This window comes from Rhinopithecus bieti, unplaced genomic scaffold, assembly GCF_001698545.2.
Source record: "Rhinopithecus bieti isolate Rb0 unplaced genomic scaffold, ASM169854v2 scaffold_12049, whole genome shotgun sequence".
In the NCBI taxonomy this organism is placed as follows: Eukaryota; Metazoa; Chordata; class Mammalia; order Primates; family Cercopithecidae; genus Rhinopithecus; species Rhinopithecus bieti.
Genome location: NW_016807278.1, coordinates 1,013,597 through 1,034,681, shown reverse-complemented (window position 1 = coordinate 1,034,681; position 21,085 = coordinate 1,013,597). Strand labels below are relative to the sequence as shown.

General features: G+C 48.4%; 1 protein-coding gene across 1 annotated transcript in view; it reads left to right on the top strand.

Annotated features, from left to right (window-relative positions):
- Nucleotides 1-21,085, top strand: part of RASSF5 (Ras association domain family member 5) — a 74,095-nt gene that overhangs the window by 13,088 nt on the left and 39,922 nt on the right. The window contains exon 2 of the mRNA XM_017880908.1: nt 10,697-10,818. Coding sequence (XP_017736397.1) covers nt 10,697-10,818 — 122 coding nt within the window. The remainder of the gene's footprint in view (nt 1-10,696; nt 10,819-21,085) is intronic.

The window sequence follows — 21,085 nt, the reverse complement described above, 5'->3', positions numbered from 1 at the left end:
ACTCCAGCCTGGGTGACAAAGTGAGACTCCATCTCAAAAAAAAAAAAAAAAAAAAAAAAAAAAAAGAGAGAGAAAAGAAAACAGGCTTGGAGCCAGGCTGCCTTGAGTCAGGATCCTGGAGTTACCACTTTCTGGCTGTAGGGCCTTCCTCCTACAGATTAGCCTCTCTGAGCCTCGTTTTTCCAAGTATCAGATAGTGCAGAAGATCCAACTGGTGTGGAGTGGATTAAACATCAAACAGTTGAAACCATACTTGGTGCATAGAAAGCCCTGCACTGGGAGCTGCTGGTGCTGAGTGCTCCCAGGAAGACTTTTCAGAACTGCTCCCCGTAGGTCACTGGGACAAGCCTGCAGCACGGTTGTCTGCTCCTCCATTGTACCTGGGCCAGGGTGGACTGCCTGCATCTCAGTGGGAGAGATAGGATTTGAAGGTTGCCCAGGCAAACATAGAGGAGAGACATAAACTCATAAACACATTCCCTGGAAAAATTCCTATCATTGAGTTTACTACATCACATAATTAACAGGCAGAGCTAGATTAGCCCACTGGGTATCTTTAGGAGCTAAGCAAGCATGTCACCAAGGAGCAAGTCATATGTCATTTTAAAAGGCTGCTGGGGGGTCTGCGGGAAACAGGCCTGGGTCTCTCCAGAAGTCTCTGGTGGTCCTGGCTGCAGCGATGCAGCTGTAAAGAAGCCTTTGTGTGTCTCCAGCAGAGAGGGCCTCTGACATAATCTATTTACTTTCCTTCTCACTGCAAAAAAGCCTGCTTTCGCCCAGTTGATGATTGGCATTTTGAATGGCTGCAAGTGACATCAAAGCAGGTGTGGAAAAACCAGTTGGATGTAGTAGCCTGGCTGTCCCATGACGGACTGAACCTGCCTGCTCCTGGCCTCCTGTGACCTCCTGGCACTAGAACTGGGCATACCTGCGGTGCATTCATATCTGTATTTCTGCACCAGCTTCATCTGCCATCCTGCAGTTTGCATATGCCCAGCCAGGTCTCCTTGCAATCCTGTTTGGCTGTCCTTATCTTTGGGGTCTGTGGCATACTACCACAAATATACTCCAGGCTAAAAAGAAGCTAGGCTGCCCTTTGCCCCTTCTCAGAGATGATTGCCTGCCTTAAACACAGAAACACAAGCAAACAAAAGCAACCCTCCCCTCCTCTTTCCATACGTGCCCCTCACCTCTACAGCCCAAATCCTTTGTCAGCTACTCAGGGTCCTCCGTCTGTCTTCTCAGGGGCCCCAGGGATGGCTGAGAGGGCCCAGAGCCCAGGGGGACCTCTGCTGCTTTGTCTCTCTTACACCCAGAACAGAGTGACACATACCTAGAGGAGGGGCCCCTCCTGAGCAGGCCTGGGGCCGAGAGGGTATCTGGCAGCTCCGCACTGGCTTTGGATACCATGGGCTTGTTGCTATTTGTTGAGTTCCCTTAAACCCAACTGCCTACAGTGTTTTAAATTACTTTTTATTTTCTTAAGGTGCTTGGCAATAGCATTTCTTTGTTTCCCGTGGTGATGATCAAAGCAGCATATATCTTTACTGAGCTCACTCTCTCTCTCGAATCCTTTCACACACTTCTTCCTGTCACACGCAGTCTTGGTTGTGACTGCCTGTGCTTTGTAACAGTGAGCTATGGGAGGCCCTCAGTCAGCACATGGTGAGTGAATGCAGGCCACACATGCACAAATGAACAACCAGTTAGGAGCTGGGTGGATGCGGAAAGAGGGGAGATGGAACCGTAGAAAAAGGTTCCCTCTTCTCTCCCTGTGTATCTCTGAGTACATGTGTCCTGATGGTCACACATAATTTAATTGCCCTGTTCAGAAACTATGCTGTGTCTTTGCACTTCTCTCTGCATGGCCATACCCTAAATGCAAATTGAGCGTTTCCCGATATGGTGTCGGAGGGTCCAGGTGACAAATCTCTCACATTCACTTGCACGTGAGGAATGAGGTCTGTTTGGCTTGCTCGCCCCAGCACCCTGCCCCAAACCATTTACTTTTACACTTTCTCCCAAAATAGATTGCCTCTTACCATTCTTGACCAAGTGGGGATTCTCAGGGCTGCTTTGTGATGTGCACTGAGGGCCTGCAGACTTTCCCACCTCTTTCTGCATCCTCCACATTTTCTCCTGGCCATCACTGTCATCAACAAGCTGTACTGCATGAGGCCACAGTGCGATGGTATAAGAAGGTCGGTCAAATAGAGGTGCATCTCTTAAAGGGGCAAAGAGCAACATCAGGAATCATAATGTATATAAAAATTACAAAGAACCCCTAAAATGTAGTCAAGCCAAAATGAATTAAAATTTAAGAAATTTAAAATGGTTTAACTATTGTAAGATGACTGAATTCATTTAAAAGTAAAGCTAATTTTAGACAACAGTGGGCTATTGTTAAAACAATAGAAACGTTATAAACATTGGATGTATTAAAAAATACATGCCAGGTGTGGTGGCTCACGCCTGTAATCCCAGCACTTTGGGAGACTGAGGTGGGCAGACCACCTGAAGTCAGGAGTTCAAGACTAGCCTGGCCAACAAGGTAAAACCCTACCCTACTAAAAATGCAAAAATTAGCCAGGCATGGTGGCGGGCACCTGTAATATGATATTAGGAAACATCAAGGGATGGGGCAGAAGAGATGGGAAGGAGAGCTCTCACATTGTCCTAGCAGGGAGTCACTTAATACAGTCTAAAGTTGAAGCATAGTTTGCTAAAAATGACTCAACACTATTACATTTATTTATTATACACACACACACACAGAGAAAGTGGGGACATGCTTCAGACTGCAGCACCCCCAAAGAACAAAATGGTGGGAACAGGCCATGTGGAGAAGGTACTGGGGGTCAGGCCTGTCCCCCTTGTCCTAGGTGCCTGGCAGGCGCTCCTCTTACTTCCTGCATCTTGTCTGAACTTGTTGTGAACTGTCTTGCCCTCTCTTCCTCTGCCCACTCCTCCCAAGACACCCCCACCTCAACACGCCCAGCCTGGCCTGGCCGCAGTACCTTCCTTTTGTTGGTGTTTTCAGCCTAGGGATGTGTGGTTGTGTTGGAGATGGATGATTAATGTGCCTGCCTGAAAGGCACACCCACCCACACCCACCTACGTGAGACAGGATGGTGCCCCTACGGGCCAGCCGGGGTGCCCAAGTTCTGCCAGGCAGGCTGGGTGTGTTTGGGAGGAGGGCACAGGGGACACATCCAGCCTGCCTGGGAATGTGGCTTGGAGAACAAATCACTGATACGTTGGGACCCAGGTTCCAGAAAGATTTTTTTTTTTTTTTTTTAGAGACAGGGTCTTACTCTGTCCCCCAGGCGGGAGTACATGGACCAATCATAGCTCATTACAAGCTTGAACTCCGGGGCTCAAGCCGTCCTCTCATCTCACCCACCTGAGTAGCTGGGTCTACAGGCACACACTACCCGCCACCCAGACTAAGGTTTTAATTGTTTTGTAGAGCTGTTTTTTTTTTTTTTTTTTTAAAGAAGAAAACAATTGTTTTAATTGTTTTGTTTTGTTGCCCAGACTGGTCCCAAATTCCTGACCTCAAGCAATCCTCCTGCCTCAGCCTCCCACAGTGCTGGGATTACAGGCGTGAGCTACCTTGAGGGCCCCAGAGAGAATTTTAATATCTGGTTTGGTGTCTGAGCAACAACTGAGCAGATCTTATGCCTTTCCCTTTTGTACAAAATGGCTGCTCAAAAGTGTATGTCAACCCCACCCAGCCCTGCCACACAGAAAACTGATAGAGTCATTTTGGAAGAGAGTAAAGACCAGGATCTTGGGATGGTCTTTGGCTCTCTTGCCTGTGCCTCGGTTCAGCAGAGGCTCCCAGCTTCACCCCATGTTTCCAGCACTTTCCCTCCTCACCGGCCTTGGAGGAGCCTCCTTCCATAAAGCCCTCCACCCCAACCCACTGTTTTACATGGGAACTCAGCATCTGAGCCAAACTGGAACGTGCTCAGGCGCATCCCCTCTTGGCTCTTCCCACAGAGACGACAACCCCTGGGTGTCAGCTGCCCATCTTGCCTGTCCACGTGAGGGGCTGGCCATCTCTGACCTTAGAGTTCCAGGTCACTCATCTTACCATTACATTGAGCTTTCCTGTTTGCTTCCTGGTTTGTTTTCTGGCACTGTGTGTGTGTGTGTGTGTGTGTGTGTGTGTGTGTGTGTGTGCTGGAGGTGGGGCTGGGGTTGTGTGGAGGGAGGGAGCAGTTGTGTGCCTCCAGGCCCTCTGGGTTGGGCTGCGGGATGCTGAATGCCCCCAGGGTGGTCTGTCCTCTAAATCAAGGAACTACAGTAAGTGGTCTCAAGAGGGCTGGGGTTCGCCTCCTTCCTGGAAACATAAGGATACAGATGTCCTTAGCTGGCTGCCTGACCCTTGGAGTGAGGAGTTTCCATTCCCTTGCTGCCCGCCTCACTAGGAGTTTAGCCAGGAGTTTGAAAAACTTATAGATCATGTTGATTTTGGCAATGGCTGCAGACCTCCAGGCTTGACTATCACAGTCTCTCTGCCTTCCCACTCACCAGCATGACCTATCCTTCCAGCCCCCGGCTTTACTCCTCTGGACCCATTAAAGGCAGGGAGGGAAGTGGGACCAGGTGGGAGGAGCTCAGAGGGGCAGGAAAGTTGCACAATTCTTCTTACCCTAATACGTTAGAAGGGGACCTGAAAATTGAGAGGGTTTTTGGCTGGCATCACATGCTTAGTCAACAGGAAGCTGGGTGGACTCGGGCATCTCACAGCATTGAAAATGACAGCTGCCATTTACTGAGCACCTACCATATGCCATCATATACCATATGGTACCATATACCATATGATGTCCATCTCTTTCCATGACATCATAGCATAGGCCGCTGGTCCTCAGGGAGAGTGGGGAAGGGGGTGTTAAGGTTTGCCGTAAGATTGGCTTTCTTCAAAAAGGCCTAGGAGTGTTCAGAGAATGGGCATAGGTTCCTGGATTCAGAAGTTGTCCTGCTTTCCCTCAGGCATCAGAAGTTGCTTTGTCCGTGCAGAGTGAGAAGCTGCTGTTCACTGACCTGGGATTGACCACAGGGGAGGCTGGTAGCTCTGCTGTCATCCGGGCTCAGTCACCTCGGTGCCTGCCTCGCCCTCACCCACACCTTGGCCTGGGCTGGAGGCAGGGAGAGTTAAGTGGAGAGTTCTATGTTGTCTCTATCTTGCATGCAACTCTGGGGTAAAAGGGCCTTAAGGGTTTCTTATCAACAGAATAAGTTCTTATCAACATACCCGTTTTCTGGTTCAGAAAACAGCCACTCGGGCTATGCAACCACACGGCAGAGGGTGCGTGTGTGTGCCTCTGTGTGTGTGTGCATTTGGCAACTGGGGTGGGGCAAAAACTAACATTGGCAGCCCTGGGGATTAAGGGGAGGTTTGTAGCTTCTGAATTTTGGAAAAACAGTCTCCTAGCTGTGGAACTCCTATGTAGTTCCACCGGCTGGCTTTACCTCTTCAGGGCTAAAGGGAAAGAAGTAATGCCATCTCCAAGCACAGGCCACGATGGCCTGTGGGCTATGTGTGAGGTGACGTTGGCAGTAACCTTCAGGGACTGTGAAGCTCAGGAGCAGGCCTGGTGGAGGTAGGCAGGCCACCTTGGCCTCAGTTTACCACTCCCTAGCCTCCCTGTCCAGTCCTGCCAGCCCACTGTGATCTCTGGAGAAGGTTTCCACTAGAAACCGCCATCTGTTTGGGCCTAAGGGCTCTGTGCTCCTAATATGGCCCAGGGAGGGTCCATGTTGTGGACTGAACTGGGCTTTCCCCAAAAATGATATACTTAAGTCCTAAAGCCCAGGCTGGGCATGGTGAATCACGCCTGTAATCCCAGCACTTTGGGAGGCTGAAGTGGGAGGATCACTTGAAGCCAGGAGTTTGATACCAGCCTGGGCAACATAGAGAGACTGTGTTTCAACAGCAACAAAAAAATCAGCTGGGCATGGTGGCGCGCACCTGTAGTCCTAGCTACTCAGGACACTGAGGTAGGAAGATGGCTTAAGCCTAGGAGTTTGAGGTTACAGTGAGCTATGGTCATGCCACTGTACTCCAACCTGGGTGAGAGAGTGAGACCCTGTCTCAAAAAAGAAAAAAAAAGTTCTAACCCCCAGTAGCTCAGAATGCAACCTTATTTGGAAATATGGTAGTTGCAGGTGTCATTAAGATGAGGTCACACTGGAGTAGGGTGGCCTCCTAATTCAATATGACTGGTATTCTTTTTTTTTTTTTTTGAGACGGAGTCTCGCTCTGTCCTCCAGGCTGGAGTGCAGTGGCGCGATCTCGGCTCACTGCAGGCTCCGCCTCCTGGGTTCACGCCATTCTCCTGCCTCAGCCTCCTGAGTAGCTAGGACTACAGGCGCCCGCCACCGCGCCCGGCTAATTTTTTGTATTTTAATAGAGACGGGGTTTCACCGTGGTCTCGATCTCCTGACCTTGTGATCCGCCTGCCTCAGCCTCCCAAAGTGCTAGGATTACAGGCGTGAGCCACCGCGCCCAGCTGACTGGTATTCTTATAAGAAGACAGAAGCACAGGGAGAACGCCACGTGACGATGGACACAGAGGCTGGAGTCATGCAACTGCACACCAAGGAATCCAGCAAATCATCAGAAGCCAGAAAGAGGCAACACAGGACTCTCCTGCATATTTCAGAGCAGGCCTGGTCCCGCCAACACTTGATTTCAATCTAGCCTCCAGAACTGTGAGACAGTAATTTTCTATTTAAGTCACCTGGTTCATCATACTTGGTTCCTGTGGTCCTGGGTGCTGAGGTCCTGGGCCCTCCATCCCAGCTCCTGGTTGTGGCTCCCCCCTGGGGAGAGGGGCTCCTATTGTGGTTTGTCTCCTTCGTTTCCGTTTACAGTTGTCCCCTTCTATATATTTTCATAGGCCCCTATTCCAAATCCTGGAAGCACATTTGCTTTTCTCAAAGCATCCCCTAGGAATAGGGATAGGGACTCTCGTTGGAAGGAAAGGCTAGAAAGGGGAAAGGATCATTTGACTTTACAGATAGCAATGTTAATATCAAGATATGCCTCTTCTCCCAGAGAAACTACAGCTAGAACCTACAAATGTTGCTCCCTAATCTGTTGCTGCGTTTTGTTGGCGAGATCCTTGTCCTCTTTAGTGATGACAGAATCCCATGCCTCCTCTTGGCCCCTGTGATAAGGTCATAGGGGTTACCTGGAGTCTGATCTCCTCTGGAAGCTCCCCAGAGCTGCCTGCACCCTGAAGGCCTCCCTGTCTGCTCTGGCTGGCAACTGTCTCTAGTTGAGCAAGCTTCCTAAGTCTGTGCCACAGCCAGGCCCCTGCTTTGGGCTGTCTCTGTTGTTAGATATCTTTTCACATGTGCATCCCATCTGCCCAGTGAGCCTGGGTTTCCCAGGTTTCTTGTCTAATTCATCCTCACCCTCTGGCTGGCACAGAGCATGAGGAAGTCCCCATGCTCCAGACGTTGATGCTGCTGCCAGAGGAGATGGCACTAGCTGTCCAGGGAGGGCTGAACCCTTCCTTCCTGGAAGCTGTGCTCCACCCAGAGTTTCACTTTTCCCTCCCTCCTTCCTCATCCAAACTGAGCACCTACCCAGGTGCAGTGGCTCACACCTTAATCCCAGCACTTTGGGAGGCAGAGGTGGGGAAATCACTTGAGCCCAGGAGTTCGAGACCAGCCTGGGCAAAATGGTGAAACCCTTTTTAATTAGCCAGGTGTGGTGGTGGGCGCCTGCAGTCCCAGCTACTCAGGAGACTGAGGTGGGAGGATTGCTTGAGCCTAGGAGGTGGAGGCTGCAGTGAGCCATGATAGCGCCACTGCACTTCAGCCTGGGTGGCAGAGTGAAACCCTGTCTCAAAAAGAAAAAACAAAAAACAAAACATAAATTGAGCACCAGCTGAAGATTGTGGAGGACAATGGAATACCAAGGGTAGGATTTGGTTTGGTTTGGTTTGGCAGCAGCCCGTGATGGGCTGCCTTAAGAGAACTGCGGTCTGTGGAGAATTAACCACCGGGCTCTAGTGGAAAGGGGCCCTGTCTTTGGAATCTCGTGGGTCTCCCCAATCACTGAACACGTCAGGCCTGCAGGCTGTTGCTTTTGGGTTTGGAGAAAGGCATGGGGGCTCTGACTTCATCTCTGCTGGCCTAAAAGCCCTGAGCTTGGCATTTCTAGGACCAGGAAATATGAAGATGTGCTTCAGGTTCTGCTGCAGCCTGTGATTACATGGTCCGATGGAACAGTCTTTGGTGCTCAAACAAGCTTCTTATAAAATCCCAGAACACTTCCCAGAGTCTTCTGCTCCTTAGCGTTGTCCAGCTCAGCATGGTGATGTTTTCAGGGTGTGTATGTGTGTGTGTGTGAGAGAGAGATTCAGATGCACAGATGGACACAGACTACCTGTGCCAATAGGACAAGAGCTAAAAGAGGAGGCGAGAGAAACTCCTCCTCTCCCAGGTGCCTTCCCACTTGTGCTTTATGGCAGCTCTCATCACCGTGGAGTTGGGTGAGCTTTCAATCCTTCCTCCTTTTCCTTGTTGCCACTTTTTGGCATCCCCAGAGCATTCTTCGTTGCTCAGAGCTCTACCCGAGCCATATAGGTGTGTCCCAGGGCCAGCGCCGCAAACAAAGCGGCCCATTGTGGGCTGTGGCCTCAGTGCTCCCTTATCAAAGCCCTGGTGTTTCTGGGCACTGCGGACAGAAGTTTGGCCTGCACTTCCGTTTGTACCCTTCACCTTACTAAAGGGGAGGCTGTTTTTGTGCTGAGCAAGAGGTCTCCCACGGAGGGCCCAGAAATGCATGTGGGTGCCTGCAGGTGCATGGGTGCATGCCCCAGGGAGCTGACTTCATTCATTTCTGTCTCCAAGTGAGAGGAGGAGGGAGGCCTAGCGAACCGTGGGATCTGAAGGAGAGGATATTGGTGGGCTTCACTTTCGAGCACAAGGGAGAGGAGCAGTGGAGCTTCCAGACGCTGTTGCAGAAAGGTGGTCGGGCCATGGGTAGGAAGGTCATGCAGTTCTTGGATCTCTGTGTGTCCCCACATTTGTCAGGGTGCTCCCTTGCAGACATTAGTGGCAAAACCCATGCAAGAAACATGGCCCAGGTGCTTATCTTTGGGTGAGTAAGGGAAGGGGCAGCTGGGGAGAGGGGGGTGTCATTCCAAAGCTCCCCAAAAGAGGGGAGAAAAGGAGCCATCACCCCTCCCCAAGACAGTGTGTTCTATGGTGGCTTTAAAAGTCAACACCAAATGTACTGAATTTTTGGAGCTTGTTAGAAGGAAGGAAAAGCGTTTTGAGGTGCCTGAGCCTTTATCAACCAAAAGTGGTCCCCTAATCCCCAGGTATGCAACCAAGTCCAGGCTGTCACAACTCCTGCCACAAACCCCGACCACCAGTCTGGGAGGCAGAAGATCTGACCTTGAGAAAGTCACTCAGTGTCTAGGCTCCAATTTTCTATCTGTAAAATGGAAATAATAATGGTTGCAGAGTCACACAAAGTAATGCAGGTGAAAGCAGTTTGCAAACATGTAAAGCACTTAACTTGCATCCTCATGACCTGCCTTCACAGTCTGGAAGGAAAATTCATGACTTCACCTCCCTTCTGCCAGAAGGCTCCAAAGAGAGCCCTTGAGAAAGCTAGAAAATACTAGCAGCCTTGGTGCTGCCACTGATGAGCTGTGTGTCACTGGGCACCTCACTTTTTCTCTCTGGCTTCAGTTTCCCCATCTCTAAGGTAGTCCCCAAGGCTCTTTTCAACTCTTGTCACTAAGCCTCTGCTTCCACGAAAGTGAACATTGTTGATGGAATGTGCTTCCCCCGCTGAATCCCTGGATCTGGGATGTGGTCTGTGGGCTGTTTCAGTGCATTCAGAGTAGCATCCCCACATTCCAGCCTGGGCCAGCTCAGAGAGAGGTAACAGCCCTTCCTGCTGCTGATAACACCTTTGTCTCTGGAAGCACTTTTAATTCTTCAAGATATGTCCTCCTTTATAACTAGAAGCAGGCAAGTCAGCTATTACCCATACAGGCTGAGTATCCTTTATCTGAAATGTTTGAGACCAGAAGTGTTTCCGATTTTGGACTTTTTTCAGATTTGGGAATACATATGATACCAGTCAAACATCCCAAATTTGAAAATAAAAAATCTGAATTGCTTCAGGGAGCACTTCCTTAGAGTGTCATGTCAATGCTCAAAGAGTTTCAGATTTTGGAGCATCCTGGAGATCTGATTTTCAGCTTGGGGATGCACAACCTACTTTTTACAGATTGGCAACACGAGGCCCAGAAAAGTCAAGTTCTTCCCCAGGGATTCATGGCCGCTGGTGATTAATGTAAAGTGGTAGAAAGACCACCAGTCTGGGAGGCAGAAGATCTGACCTCGAGAAAGTCACTCAGTCTCTAGGCCCCAATTTTCTATCTGTAAAATGGAAATAATAATGATTGCAGAGTCACACAAAGTAATGCAGGTGAAAGCAGTTTGCAAACGTGTAAAGCACTTAACTTGCATCCTTCCTGGGGGCTCGGAGAGCAGGGTGGCATTGTCACGCTGTCTCCCGCCCCACCACTTCTCTCCTGTGCTGCTCTTCCCGCTGGGAACTAATGCAATCTTCCAGGTTATTTCTCTGTGTGAAAGTGGGGAGGAATCCTGCCTGTCCCCTAATCTCCCTTTGGTTCTTTCCCTCCAGACTGTAAATTCACCTGTCACCCAGAATGCCGCAGCCTGATCCGGTTGGACTGCAGTCAGCAGGAGGGTTCATCCCGGGACAGACCCTCTCCAGAAAGCACCCTCACCCTGACCTTCAGCCAGGTGGGCGACAAAACTCCCATACTGGGATGGGAACAGCCTCTGCAGGTGCCCCAGGTTCCACATTTTCTCCCAGGAGCTCTGGTGAGCAGGAGGTGGCATGAGTCCTCAGATTCCACGTGCACTGGATGGAGTTCACAGACACTCTCTTCCAAGGGGACTAGGGGCAGTGACACAGAGAACTCTGAAGATACTCAGAAGTCCCCTGTAGTTCTCCCCCAGTACAGAGCCTATTGTGGCTTAGGGCTCTGAGCCAGAGATGTGGGTATGGGTGAGCAGTGGGGTGGCTTCCAGAAAAGCCTTCTGACAGTTCCTAAAGGCCTCATAGCCCTGGGACAGTGGGGATGCTGGGGCTGAGGCATTTCAAGCACATTGTTCAGCCAGGTCAGCGCAACCTTCACAGGGGCTGGGCAAATGTTCCCTCCCTGTGTTAAAGAACCAGAAAATGGATGTCCAAAGCAGTTTTTGGTTCTGGGTTTTGTAAAGACACTTGAGCGGCAACGTATCTGAACTTTGATTTCTAGGATTTAGAATGGAGACAGAGGAGTGTGTTTATTGCTTCTTGCATTGAACAAGCATTTATTGAGTATCCACTGTGTACCAAGCATGGGTGAGAGTTGGGGTAATAAAAGATACATCACAGTTCTTGTCCTCAGATAGCTTACATTCTGGCAGGGGAGGCAGAATACCACCAAATAGCATATACTGTGATGCACATTGCAATAAAAGTATGAACCAAGTGTTTGGATATATAGTACAATTGTTTCTGCTGGGAGAAATCAGGGAAGGCTTTCCAGAGGAGGTGATGTTTGATTTAAGCCTTAACGTGTGGGATGAAGGTTGCAAGTCAGGGAAGTAAGAATATCATCCTTTAATTCATTTAACAAATAAGTTTCAAATGTTTACCATGTGCCAGGCCCAGGAATGCTGAGGACTTAATGATGAAAATAACAGACATGGCTTCTACACATCCAGTGCTTAGAGTAGGGTAGGGGAGCAAGACTTTAAACAAATATATATCCTGTGTCTCTGACGGAAAAAGCTCAAGGTGCTCTGAGAAACTATACTGGGGGACCCAGGTGCTGGATGGGGGAGTCACGAGCAGTCCCAGGTCTCCAGAGTAGCCATCACATGCTTTTTCTGGAATACAATCAACAATGTTCAAATGCCTAATTCACCATGGGTGTTACCAGCCTCCCAGCTGTTCTCCCATGCCTTTCTCTCTCCCTGGACAAAGAATTATTAGAAAGCAAGAATGATATGTTTTTATAAGGGTGATGCTAGATTGGTTCTAAAATGTATATTTTAAAATTCTGAACATCTCTCCAAAGACGCTGGAATAGTAACTATTTCTGGTATAGCCTGAATGTAACCAGGCCTCTTGGAAGGGCCTTGCCCTTAGCAGGAACCTGTCCATCCAGGGTGGGGCACAGGGAAAGGAGGGGAGGCACATCTGGCCCCCAAAAGCGCTGATGGGTAGTGCAGATGTTTCCTAAAGGTTTTCCTCAGAAGATGGAGGGAGGAGGTTACATAGCACACCATAAAGCAACATTTCCTAAACATCATATTGAAGCAATCTTTTCTGGTTTTGATTTGCTTTTCTCTTTGGGGGCTTCAAGTGTCTCCCCTTTCGGGTCTCCTCAGCCCCGCCCGTGCCCCGCCCTGGAGCTCTGCTGCCCCCATTACTTTCTGGGTCTCCTCTTTGGGTCTCTTTCTATTCCTTCCTCTAGAGCAGCAGGTCTCAAAAGGCGGCAGTTTTGCTCATCCCCTAGCACATTTGTCTGGAGACATTCTTGGTTGTCACAACTTAGGGGATGCTACTGACTCCTAGAAGAGGCCAGGAATGCTGCTAGCCGGCCTGTGTTGCATAGAACAGCCCCCCACAACAAAGAATTATCTGACCTCAAATGTCACTTGAGCCAAGACTGAGAAACCCCGCCCTAGAGTGGGCTAGCCAGCTCCCAAGTGTGGCAGGCAAAAGGCCTGGGGAAGGCCTGGAGTTGGCTGGATTCATTGTCTCATCCTCCAGATGTCAGCAGTGAAGAGGTGCTTTCAAGTCTGAGTTTTTGGAAACAGAGTGACTCCCTTTCCTCTGTTGGAGAGAGGAGTCAACCTTGGAACCCTCTGGCAAGTGAAATCAGGGCCTGTCTAGAGCAGAAACACCACTGAAACATCGCAGAGGAAGGAGCCAAGAACCCCACGTGGGAGCTGAACGGCCCCCAGTGGGCAAACAGCCTGGCATGGGGTTTGCTTCTGGGCCGACCGGATCAGGCTGCTGCTGTATTTGCCTTGGACAGGCCTGACTGCATGCTTCAGCAGAACTGGGGCAGGACCCAGCCTTCTATCAATAAAACCTGGGCCCTGCTCCAGGCCCACTCGCCTCTTCTGAAAAGCCTGTTTATGCTCATTTCCGCCTTGGCTTGATTTTCTGTTAAATCTCAAGATGGAGCTTTCTTTCACCTTGACATCATCACCTGGGCTGAGCTAACTTCATGTGCTAGTGCTGTTTTCTTGGGGGATTTAAGGGAGCGGGGGCTCAGGTCTGAACTCAGCTAGTTTTGGGTACATATGGCTTAGGGGGTCTCATCTCGGTGGTATTTCTCATCTCTGATCTTTTTTCTTTTTTCCTGAGACGGAGTCTCACTCTGTTGCCTAGGCTGGAATGCAGTGGCATAATCTCAGCTCACTGCAACCTCCACCTCCTGGGTTCAAGCAATTCTGTCTCACCCAGCCTTCTGAGTAGCTGAGATTACAAGTGTGCTCCACCATGCCTGGCTAATTTTTGTATTTTCAGTAGAGATGGAGTTTCACCATGTTGTCCAGGCTGGTCTCGAACTCCTGACCTCAAATGATCCACCCGCCTTGGCCTCCCAAAGTGCTGGGATTACAGGTGTGAGCCACCACACCTGGCCCTCTCTGCTCTTTAAGGAAAAGAAAATCATTTATTTTCCTCCATCCAGAGAGAACCATTCTTTTTTTTTTTTTTTTTTTTTTTTTTGTTTTTTTGTTTTTTTTTTTTGAGGCGGAGTCTCGCTCTGTCCCCCCGGGCTGGCAGTACAGGTAGTGGCGGATCTCAGCTCACTGCAAGCTCCGCCTCCCGGGTTTCACGCCATTCTCCTGCCTCAGCCCTCCCGAGTAGGCTGGGAATATAGGCGCCCGCGCCCACGTCCGCGGGTCTAGTCTTTTTGGGCGGGTCGTCATTTTTAGTAGAGACGGGAGTTTTCACCGTTTAGTCCAGGATGGTCTCGATCTCCTGAACCTTGTGATCCGCCGTCTCGGCGCTCCCAAAGTGCTGGGATTACAGGGCTTCTGAGCCCCCGCGCGCCCAGCCGAGAACCATTCTTTATTACCATTTTATGTGTTCTTCCTGAATATTCATATATTTTTCAAAACATGATTGAGATCACCCTGTAGATAAGTATTTGGCCTCAACATTTTAAAAGCAACAATCCCAAGGTTCTAACTGTCTTGTCTCTGCCATACCAGAGGGAGGCAGCTGGTGAGGAAGGAGAGACAGGTGTGGAAGCGGGCAGGGATGAGCTCAGAGTCCCCAATGGCAAACTCAAAAGGTCACTGGAAACAGGCATCAGAAACCGAGGAAGGCCACTGGGAGTTGTTCTGTGGTCGTTTTGTCAACCACAGAAACGAGGGTTTCGGAGTCTCTCCTTAAAGATCTCTGAGGTCTCTGACGTCTGACTTTTCCTTGGGCACCCATGTGTGACCAAGCAAATCTCCTTCAAGTCTATCCTAGACCCCTTTTTCAGTTTAAGCCTCATTTGCTAAGGAACATCATCGCTATTGGCTAAAGACCACACTCAGTTACCCAAACAGCTGCAGTTCTTTTATTTAGGATTTTACACCCCAAAGAACTTATACTTCTGGTGGTTTTTAAGGGGCTCTTATTATGTCACCCCTGGGAGGAAAAAAGCCCTCAGTGGCTCCTGGTGCCCTCGCGATGAAGTGAGGCCTCTGATGGCTTGGTTCAGTCCTTTCACTGCCTATGGAGAAGCTGGCCCCAAGAGAAGAAGTCTTTGTCCTTGCTCACCACTGTGGATTCTCATTATCACCTGCTGCAGCCCAGGGCAACCCCAGCAGCTCTGTCCCTTTGGCCTTGGGTACCACTTTTCTTGGTACATGGAATGCACAGGTTGCAAAAGAGAAACATAAGCACTACCCCTTCCACTGCAATCCCTTCCAGCCAGTGCTCAAGTTTTACGCCAGCAGGCCCAGAGCCCCACCCCTTCCTGCTGACCTTCCAGAGTCCCTGATATGGTTTGGATGTATGTCCCCTCCAAATCTCATGTTGAAATGTGGCGTCCAGTGTTGGAGGTGGGACTGGTGGAAGGTGTTTGGGTCATGGGGGTGGATCCCTCATGAATGGCTTGGTGCTGACCTTGCGATAATGAATGAGCTCTCGCTCTGTTAGTTCACACAAGAGCTGGTTGTTTAAGACAACCCTAGCATCTCTCTCTTGCTCTCTCTCTCTCGAATGTGACACGCCTACTCCCGCTTCCCCTTCTACCGTGAGTAAAGGCTTCCTGAGGCCTCCCCAGAAGCCAAGCAGATGCTGGTGTAATGCTTGTACAGCCTGAAGAACCCCTAGCCAAATAAGCCTTTTTTCTTTATAAATTACCCAGCCTCGGGTATTCCTATATAGCAACACAAAATGGACGAAGACATTCGTCTTCTTTTTTTTTTTTTTGAGACGGAGTCTCGCTCTGTCGCCCAGGCTGGAGTGCAGTGGCCGGATCTCAGCTCACTGCAAGCTCCGCCTCCCAGGTTCACGCCATTCTCCCGCCTCAGCCTCCCGAGTAGCCGGGACCACAGGCGCCCGGCACCTCGCCCAGCTAGTTTTTTTGTATTTTTTAGTAGAGACGGGGTTTCACCATGTTAGCCAGGATGGTCTCGATCTCCTGACCTTGTGATCCGCCCGTCTCGGCCTCCCAAAGTGCTGGGATTACAGGCTTGAGCCACCGCGCCAGGCCGACATTCGTCTTCGAATGGTCAGCAACCTCGGCAACCAGGCTCCCAGGCCTTCAGCTGCAAAGGCCAGCCCCTCCCATAGCCATTCCCAGACCATACTCAGGCACTTTCCCCACTCAGGACTCTGGCCCTGCTCATGTTCCACCTGTTGACTATTTACTTAACATTTCTCTTTAAATAGACTTATTTTATTGAATTTAAATAGACTTATATTAAAGGAAATTTTAAAATACCCTTGAATCACTGGTTTGATGTACTTAGGAGTTTTTTCTCAGCACACATTAAAGAGACACTTATAATTCCTTTTAATATGTGTCTAAGGACTGCCTCAAATTTATTTCACAAATACTTACTAAGCCAGGCACTAGCCAGGCACAGTGGCTCACACCTTTAATGTCAACACTTTGTGAGGCCAAGGCAGGAGGATTGCTTGAGCCCAGGAGTTTGAGACCAGCCTGGGCAACACAGAAAGGCCTTGTCTCTACTAAAAATTTAAAACATTGGCCAGGTGTGGTGGTGTGCACCTGCAGTGCCAGCTACTTGGGAGGCTGAGGTAGGAGGACAGCTTGAACCAAGGAGAAGGAGGCTGCAGTGAGCTATGATCATGCCACTGTACTCCAATCTGGGTGGCAGAGTGAGACCTTGTCTAAAAAAAAATCCAGGCACTGTTCTAAAGTCCTTTCAGGCGTCATTTGTGGGAGATGCAGCCCTATAGAGGCCACTCTCTTTGGCCATCTGGTGCCTGGACTACCAGGGCACTGGGTCCAGGGAGTGCCTAAGGGGCAGCGTGAGCAGTGGAGAGAACTCCTGGGATGCTGAGAAGGAGTTGCCAGCTGTTCTTACCAATACCAAGGTGCTCTTCCAAAGGAGACGTGGATCTGGATATACTGATACGGAATTGTGCGTGAACGCAGGTCCCTCCACAGCACATATAGGACCAGGTCATTTGTATTTTGCAGGTATATATACACGTGTGTGTGTGTGTGTGTGTGTAAGTGCAGAACAAGGGCCTGGCAGTGCTCAGCTAACTACTGAAAGAGATTTCACCCTGGGAGGGGGTGGACATTGAAAGGGGTAGAGTGAGACTCTCACCTCTTGCCCTTTGTTTCTGTGTTATTTGAATAGCCAAATGCTTTTCATATGTTCCTAATGTCATTTTTTTTTTTTTTTTTGATACAGAGTGTTGCTCTGTCGCCCAAGCTGGAGTGCAGTGGGGCGATCTCTGCTCACTGCAACCTCCACCTCCTGGGTTCAAGCAATTCTCCTGCCTCAGCCTCCTGAGCAGCTGGGATTACCGGCGAGCACCACCGTGCCCAGCTAATTTTTGTATTTTAAGTAGAAACAGGGTTTCACCATGTTGGCCAGGCTGGTCGCAATCTCCTGACCTCATGATATGCCTGCCTCGGCCTCCCAGAGTGCTGGGATTACAGGTGTGAGCCACCACGCCTGGCCCTAATGTCATATTTTTAAAGGCAGTAAATGTTTTCTTAAAACACAGACTCTTAACCTGGGTGCCTGAATAGCTAGGTTCTAATCCAGATTGTGTAGACGAAATACTTGACATATGAGCCAGGACAAGCCTCTTAGTTTCTTTGAGTCTCAGGTTTCTCCTCTGAGAAATGGGACCCTGTGAGGTTCCATCAAGAAGAGGCATGTGAAAGCGTGAGTGGACAAAAGCATGAGTATTCTAGGTGACAGTCCTGGGCCATCTCTGGTACCTCTAAGAGTCTTACTAGATTTTTTAACTTTGTTACTCCTGTGATGAAAACCTTCAGTGGCTTCCCATTGCCTTCAAAATGAGTCTAAATCTGGATTAGCACACACAACCCTTATGGTCTGGCTCTGCCAACTCTCCAAAACACCAGAAAGTAGGGTTATCATCCTGGATATAAAACCAGGACTCTCTGGCTTTGTGATCTGAGTGGACATTTTTTGCTATAAGGCTTATAACTATCATTGAGACCCCAAGTCACTGTTCCACCCTGTGGATGAGTCCCTGTCCCCACTCACCAAAGGGACAGATGGCTTCCAGGGCCCCAGGATAGATCAGCCCGGCCAGCCAGCATTTCAGCCCTACAGGTCCCTGCTGCCTTTCTGCCTACACCCGCAATCCCAAACGCTGTCAAGCCTTAGCAGGGCCCCTGCTGCAATCACCCCTCAGCCCCTGCAGCAGAGTGGTGACTCCGCTGGCTTGGAGTTCTGTGTTTCCTGGCTCCCAGCCCTTTGCTCCCTCCTGCAGACATGCCACTGTCTGCGTTAACCCGGTCTCTACCTTTCCAGACCCTTGAGAAAAAGAAGCTCCTGTGGTCAGTCCTGCCTTGTCCCTCGGCCCAATAGCCACGTGTTGAACCTAGGATGACCACATGGGGGAGCCAGAGAGCAAGAAGCAATGAGCCTAAAGGGGCAGGTGCTGGGGGTGGGGGGATGTGTCCTTGCCTGAAGTCCCAGGCTCTCTAACACGCTTGATAGACCTACCTGCACACCTCTCAGGAGGTGCAGGGTCTTGGGTCTCTTCTGAAGGCTTCAACACAAGTTAATTGAAATGTGACTGATAACAATAGTAGCTGACATTTGTTGAGGCATACCTGTGTTCTGTCTACTCATTTCATTTATTGTTAAGAGAAGTGTTGAGATCTCCAACGATAATTGTGGATTTGTCTATTTCTCTTTACAGTTAATATGCCTGTATTTTGAAGCTCCATTATTGGGTATATAAACTTTTAGGAATGTCTTGTATTTTTTTTTTTTAACAGACAGGGTGGCACTGTTTCACCCAGGCTAGAGTGTAGTGGTGCTCATTGTAACCTTGAACTCCTGGGCTCAAGTGATCCTCCAGCCTTAGCCTCCCAAGTCACTAGTACTACAGGTGTGTGCCACCATGCCTGGATATTTTTTGAATTTTTTGTAGAGATGGGGTCTTGCTCTGTTGCCCAGGCTGGTCTTGAACCCCTGACCTCAAGCGATCCTCCCACCTTGGCCTCCTAAAGTGCTATGATTACAGGCACAAGCCACCACCTGGGCTACTTTTAGGGTTATTATGTCTTCTTAGTTAATTGACCTGCGTATCATTATGAAATGACCTCCTTTATCCCTGTTAACATTCTCTACTATGAAACCTACTTTGTCTGATATTGCCATAGTTACTGCAGTTTTCTTTTAATTACCATTAGTGTGGCATTCCCTAATCCACCCTTTCATTTTTAGGCTATATATCTCTTTATATTTAAAGATCATTTCTTACAGGCAGCAAATAGTTGGATCTTGTTTTTCTTTAAACCAATCTGCTCATCTCTACCCTTTGAGTATTTAGATTATTTGCATTTAATGTGATTATTGCAGTGGCACAATCCCAGCTCATGATATAGCTAGATTTTAAGTCTATCTTCTTACTACATTTTTTCTTTTCTTTCTTTCTTTTTCTTTTCTTTTCTTTTCTTTTTTTTTTTTTTTTTTTTTTTTTTTTTTTTTTTTTTTTTTTTTTTTTTTTTTTTTTTTTTTTGAGACAGGATCTCATTCAGTCGCCCAGGATGGAGTACAGTGACACAATCATGGCTCACTGCAGCCTCAACCTCCCCAGGCTCAGGTGATCCCCCACCTCAACCTCCCAAGGTACTGGGACTACACATGTGCCACCATGCCTGGCTGACTTTTTTGTATTTTTTTGTAGAGACAGGGTTTCGCCATGTTGCCTGGTCTCAAGTAATCAGGGGCTCGAGTGATCCTCCCACCTCAGCCTCCCAAAGTGCTGGGATTATGGACATGAGCTATGGAACCCAGCTGGCTATTGGTTTTCTATGAGTATTCTATCTGTTCTTCGTTTGCTTTTTCTTTTTTTTTTCTTGCCTTCTTTTGGATTGATTGAATATACTTTATGATTGCATTTTATCCCATTTGTTGCCTACAAGCTTTAACCCTTTGTTTTGTTATTTTAGTGGTTGTCTTAGCGTTTACAGTATATAAATGGTCCTTAATTTATGGGATTACATCCCAATAAACCCACTGAAAGTTGAAAATATCTTAAGGTAAAAATGCATTTAATACCCCTAACCTACCAAACATGATGGCTTACCCTAGCCTATCTTAAATGTGCTCAGAACACTTACATTAGCCTACAATTGGGCAAAATCATCTAACACCAAACGTATTTTCTTATAAAGTGTTGAATATCTTATGTAATTTATTGGATGCTGAACTAAATTATGGTTTCTATCAAATGTGCATCTCTTTAGCACCATCTTAAAGTTGAAAAATCACAGGTAGGACCATTGTAAGGAGGGAACCATCTGTACATCTTTAGCTTATCACAGTCTACCTGTCAAGTGATACTATGCCACTTCATGTATAGTATAAAACCCTGGCCAGGCACAGTGGCTCACACCTGTAATCCTAGCACTTTGGGAGGCCGAGGTAGGAGGATCACTTGAGCCCAGGAGTTCAAGACCAGCCTGGGCAACATAGTGAGACCCAATCTCTATTTTATATGAAAAAATAATTTTAAAAAAAGAAAAGAAAAAACAAAAATAATAGTATCCTTCCATTTCTCATCTACAGACCTTTGTACCATTCTTGTCCTGTATTTTATTTTTACGTATACTACAAGCCAGGGGTCCCAGCCCCCAGGGCCACACACGTGGTCTTTCAGAAACCAGGTCGCACAGCAGGAGGTGAGCAGTTGGAGAGCAAGTCAAGCTTCATCTGTATTTACAGCCATTCCCCATGGCTCGCATTGCAGCCTGAGCTCTGCCTCCTATCATATCAGTGGCAGCATTAGATTCTCAGAGGAGCACGAAGCCTGCTGTGAACTGCGTATGTGAGGGATCTGCGTGCTCCTTATGAGAATCTAATGCCTGATGATCTGTCACTGTCTCCCATCACCCCCAGATGGGACCATCTAATTGCAGGAAACAAGCCCAGGGCTCCCACTGATTCTACATGATGGTGAGTTGTATAATTATTTCATTATATATGACAATGTAATAATAATAGAAATAAAGTGCACCATAAATGTAATGTGCTTGAATCATCCAAAAACCATCCCCCACCCCGGTCCATAGAAAAACTGTCTTCCACAAAACCAGTCCCTGGTGCCAAAAAGTTTGGGGACCGCTGCTGTAAGCCCCTTACAATATTTTATTTAAATGGCCAATTATATTTTAAGGAGATTTAAATGATAAGAAATTGTTTATTCATTTGGTTACCATTTCTGGTACTTTTTTTTTATTTTGGTAGATCCAGGTTTCCATCTGATATCATTTTCTTTCTGCCTGAAGGACTTTCTTTAACATTT